The sequence below is a fragment of the Stegastes partitus genome, unplaced genomic scaffold (assembly GCF_000690725.1).
Source record: "Stegastes partitus isolate 25-593 unplaced genomic scaffold, Stegastes_partitus-1.0.2 Scaffold389, whole genome shotgun sequence".
NCBI classification, from domain to species: domain Eukaryota; kingdom Metazoa; phylum Chordata; class Actinopteri; family Pomacentridae; genus Stegastes; species Stegastes partitus.
In genome coordinates, this window is record NW_007578120.1 from 25863 (window position 1) to 31406 (window position 5544).

At 41.1% G+C, this 5544-nt stretch overlaps 1 protein-coding gene across 1 annotated transcript in view; it reads left to right on the plus strand.

The window, feature by feature from the left end:
• The window catches only part of man1b1b (mannosidase, alpha, class 1B, member 1b), a 26856-nt gene extending 21348 nt beyond the window's left edge, over positions 1-5508 (plus strand). The window contains exons 13-14 of the mRNA XM_008285158.1: positions 1099-1230; positions 2627-5508. Of these exons, the coding sequence (XP_008283380.1) occupies positions 1099-1230; positions 2627-2833 (339 nt within the window). The 3' untranslated portion in view covers positions 2834-5508. The remainder of the gene's footprint in view (positions 1-1098; positions 1231-2626) is intronic.
• Positions 5509-5544: the final 36 nt, after the last annotated feature.

Here is a 5544-nt window from a genome sequence, read left to right on the forward strand (position 1 = left end):
TCAGGTTTAGCAGGCAGACAGCCTGAAGGAAGAAGCTCCTCCTCATCCTCTCTGCGTTTGCCTTCAGGCAGCGGTAACGCTGCCTTGACAGCAGCAGAGAGAGCAGTCTGTGGCTGGGGTGGGTGGGCTCACTCACAATCTTCCTGGCTTGTAACCTGCATTGTTTGTGGGCTGCTGTCCATCCAGGTGGTGATGCTCCCAGCCAAAACATTGTCAATGGTGCAGGTGTTAAAGTACCTGAGCAACTTGAGAGGGAGCTTAAAGTCCCTCAGGCGTCTGAGGTGGTAGAGGCGCTGTTGCGCTTTCTTCATCAGGGTGTTGATGTGCCAAGACCATGTCCGGTCCTGTGTAATGTTAACACCCAGGTACTTGAAGCTCTCCACTCTCTCCACCTGTAACTGTAAGTGAAATCTAGAAAGGCAAACATTTTGACTTGTCACAGCAGAGGAAGGAAAAGTGGAATTAATGGTGGCTCAAGGTTCTATATATGAGATGTAACTAAATATGAGACCAGTAATGTAGCAGCAGACAAGTGTTTGCTATGTAAAGATAAAGTGGAGTAACAACATCTACAAGTGCATCCATCTCCTTTGATGCTCTATATTTTTCATCAGACAATGTTTAAATAGAAAATTGTATATATTCTATACTCATTACACATAAACTGGAATATTTCAAGCCCTTGTTTGTTTTAACTGTGATGTAATGTATGATGAAAAAAAAAAGAAAAAATTTTTATTAAAATTATATGAAATGCACCTGTACAGCAGAGAATGAATTCACACTCCCTGTGTGTGTGTTGTAATCAGAGCTTCTGTGTTCTATGTGTTGGCAGCTTCCGTTGGATGTCCATATACTTTTTGAACTGTATTGTCACATCATTTGGTACCACACTTTCATGTCTAGTGTTGTACATGACACTTATGCTTGTGCTATTCTTGGAGGCCACTGCAATTGTGTGAGAATGTTTAAAATAGTGGAATGTCACTGCAAAGGATCCTGCAAAGGTTAGGGAGGAGGGTGTTCGTTAAGCAGATGGTAATATGAGATGTTTTTCTTACTTTACTGTTTGTGTCTCCTTTGTTTTCTCTGTAACAGCTTGCAGACCGACACAACCTCCTGCGACCAGAGACAGTGGAGAGTCTCTTCTACTTGCACAGGTTCACAAAGGATCACAAGTACCGGGAGTGGGGCTGGGAGATTTTCCAAAACTTTGACAAGTACACTAAGGTCAGTGAAATATATGCTGGTCTGCAATAACTGTATGGATTAAATTAATAAGATAAAATAAGATAAATTGAACCCTAATTAATCCCAAAGGAAATTAGGTGAGGATCAATGTCTTAGGGGGGCTTCTGTAGGACTAAGTCATAACAAATACTCACATATAAAGGTTGTTAACATGAAAAAGTCAGGTTTGTCATAAACTCATGTCACATAGCTACAGGCTAAATAAACCGCAGTCAAGGTATATATTTTTTAAAAAGTAAGGAGAGTGTGTGATGTGTGTACCGGTTAGCCTCTAGCATGAGGTAAGATTGGGCAGGTGGTAAGGGTTACTACAATGGATAAATCCTTTGTTTACATTAATGCATAAGTAACAAAAATATGATGTAATGTTACAATAAAACAGTCACTCTTCTGCTTTTAAGTACTTTTGGGCTTTTGCCTTTATTTAGTGCAGTATAGAGAGACAGGAAAGGGGGGAGAAGAGTGAGGGAGAGACCTGCAGCAAAGGGTCATGAGCGGGATTCAAACTCACAACTGCTGCGTTGGGGACTGTAGTCCCTGTTCATGGGTCACCCGCTCAACCAGGTGAGCTATACGGGCACCCATGCTTTAAGTACTTTTAATGCTGTTGTACAGTTTCCTGATTATAGTTAGACACTCTTACATTAAGTAACATTTTCAATGCAGGACTTTCACAGTGTGTTGCTGTCACAGAAGTAAAGAATTCATGTTATGTTACTAAAGCATCCTCCTTCATTCTTCACAGAAGAGTGGTGTAAAACACTTCTACACTGAATAAAGTAACCATAGCGACAGTAGTCGCTTTTCTTTACTTTTCTTTGTGTTTACTTCAGCTATTTTACTGTAACGAAAAGAGTTATGTCCTTGTAAAGCATTTTGCAGCAGTTGTGACTACCATTAGTTACAAGACAGTCACAAAATTTTAACAAATGCAGTTAAACAGCAGAGAGTTTGTGCTGTTTAACTGCTAATCAAGCAGCTGGCAACAAATCAAGCAATGGCTGAGTCGGCTAACTGAAAAAATGCAGACTCATAATTTATTAGGACAAATGCATTAGGAGAAGGAAAGATGAGCAGGCATTCAGCTTGCATGACTAATTACGCAGATGAACAGCAGTAGATATACAGTAGGTGTTTGCAGTAGTAGTACACTGCAAAGAAAGACAAGTGAAATTTGTTTGGGAACCAATAAGCAGAATCAAAATTAAACTTACTAAATGATTTCTTTCTAATCACAATTTTGGAACAAGTTCCAAAAAAGAATCGGTTCTCAATGACCAAACCTAGTTTTCAGGAAGTAGTACTTTATTGTAACAGTAATTGTAATTAGATCAGGAAACATTGTAAATGTGGACAAATGTGTCTTTCCACTCAGGTTTCCTCTGGCGGCTACACCTCCATTAACAATGTGCGGGACCCAGAGTACCCAAGTCCCCGAGACAAGATGGAGAGCTTCTTCCTGGGAGAGACCCTGAAATATCTGTACCTGCTCTTCTCAGACAATCCCAACCTCATTAGCTTAGACCAGTATGTCTTCAACACTGAAGCTCATCCCCTGCCAGTATGGCCTTCCAGTGCGTGACATGTAAACTTGCAGACAGTATAACACAACAAATCTCTCAGGGTTGATCTAAAACCAAGATAATTCCTTTGTCTTCTGTGTCAGTGCTGGAATGTTGTCAGAACAGTGCCATTGCACACAGACCACAGATGGAGAAGCCTGCTTTCCACCGATTCAGTCATTGTATTCGTGGATAGCCACTGAAAAGTCATTTTGAGTTTGTGGCTAAGTCGGCTATTTGGCCGTTTTCATGGCATGGACTTCTAGTAGTGACAGTTTTGATGCTGGAAAAGCAGAGGAACGTTTCTAGTCTCATGAACACCCAGTTGGCATCAACACTGAAGAAAGACCTGATCATGACTTGAATATAAGCTGTCTTAATTACATGTAGAGAAGATGAGGAGTGTCTGTTCAGACTGATACAGATGTATCAAAACAGATGCTGATATCTTCAGTTTTAAGCTGACCTTATTTTTGGCTACAGCTGGACAACATTGAGTTTTTTATCTAAAATGACCACTTTTATGTCAGAAAAAAGTTCCCAGAACAACTTCCATGTCTTCGTATTTTGTACCTTGGAATGGTTTGACTTGACAAACAGCATTTAACCTATTATAAAGCAAAGCCAGTATCTGCCCTGGAGCTCTGAGTCTTGCAGGGAATGACTGGAAGTGAGTGGGAGTGACGGCAGGCTGGCTGCCTTTGTAGCACCACCTTTCCTGATAGCAGTTGCCAGCCGTCTGGACTGAAAACAAGCCCATCTGCAGCCTGACCGCTCTTCACTGTTACACTTGGAAGAGCGTGAGGCTAATTCCTCATCACTCTGTGTAGTACTTGATAATTATCAAGTGCTGTTGCTAACACTCTTCTCAGATGCCCTCTCTTCTCTGATTGCAACCAGGGAATCAAGCTGAAGCTTTTTGACAGGACATAAGCGATCCCTTAGTCCATGAGTTGGCTGCCCTATGCTGCATTCATGTCCTTTAGGAAATGTGCCCTTCCAACAAGTTCATATTTATTCGTCACTTGGGGTCAAGGAGAAAAGTTTGCTTGTAAAGTGCTCACGGTGCAACATGATTACTGACCAGAAGAGTTCAGTGACAGTGTTAGTAGCTCCAGAGACATTTGTTGTCGGGCTGGGAGACATGATGACGTATACAGATATCAGTTCTACCCCTTTCACACATGCTCTCTATTCTATTACAATGACAGCAACTCAATGGGTTGGCTGCATGTCTGAATGTGCACCCTGGTTGCTCATCCATAAAAGTTGGGCCACCAATCTTACTAGGTCACTAGGTTGGACCTAGTAACACTTCCATATAACTTTTAATATGGCACAAGTGTGAACTGAACTGTCATACTAATGGATATACAAACACAAGCAGCAGTACTTTGAGTTGTGTCAAGTGATTTGAGGAAGCATCAATATTCGTTTGAAAACATCAGAAACACTTAATACACAATCACAGCACAATTTTTTTCACACACTTTGCTTTACAGTTTCAAATCTGTTAGACAACGAAATGGGATGGTATTAATAATGAAACCTTAATGAGATGAAAACAGACATTAACAGTCTAAAGAATAACAATAGTCACCGATGATGAATGTAATCCAGAGGTTTTTCTCCACAGAGGAGCTGAAGTTTGTTTCTTCCAGCTGTTTGGAGCTATTGGCTCTGAGTTTGTATAATACCTGCAGCATACTAGTGTCTCCAGAGAGAGAGAGTTGCTCACATAATTTAACTTGAATAGATTCTTTTAATTATAAATTCACCCCAAGAGATCATGGAAAGCTGATCAGTATGAGCCAGGACCCAACAGGTGACGTGTCTTCACCTCAGGCAGGTGAGCTGTAACACACAGAATGACAGTTTAGCTTCCAGCTGTTTAGGACTAATTCTTCATCGTTTATTACAAACCTGTAGCATTAGACAGAGGTAAATTCCACAAATGTCTCCAAAGAGAGAGAGAGAGAGAGAGAGAGAGAGAGCTGTGCGCATTTACGCACGGCGCAATAGTAGAACTTCAATAGGTTCAACTGTAAATGATCCCGACTTGGAGGAAGGGACGATCAGGATCTAATAGCAGCTGTGAACATTTCTTCACCTCAGACAGATGAGCTGTGACACAGATTCACATCTTATAAGCTGCAGTTTCATATTTTGTCACATAGCAACTGTCCTCAGGTTGAGTCCTGAGCTTTGTTTCACTGTTTAAGAATTCAGGGTAAACTGGGCTGGTAGTTATTTAGACACTTTAATTAGCTGCTATACGTTTAGTTTTAGTCTGTTCATTGTTGTGCATTGTACCTCACTTGGTGTATTGACTAGTTTTGCGTGAGTGACAACTGACAGTGTGGTGGATATTTGTGAATGCAGCCATGAGGAACATGAACAGAAAACCCTGTGACCTATGTCTAAAAGGGCCTTAAAGTGACGAAATGCTGTCACTTTAATGGATTGACGAACCCAGCAATGTTCCATGTCCCACATTTGAAAGGGGCTTTAGTCAACTTGTCAGACAACTTCTCCTCATACTTCTTGTCAGTAGCAGAAGCAGTGTTCTGTACTTGAGGTCAAGTATAGATGCTTTATTGGCTAAATTTATTACTCCTCTTGTTGCCCCTGTCATGGTTTTCCTCACTGTGGCCTTATTTTTACTGAAATACAAAGTCCTGCACAGCCATGGCTAGACGTAGAGAGAACTCAGAAATGTCTGCTGTGCAGC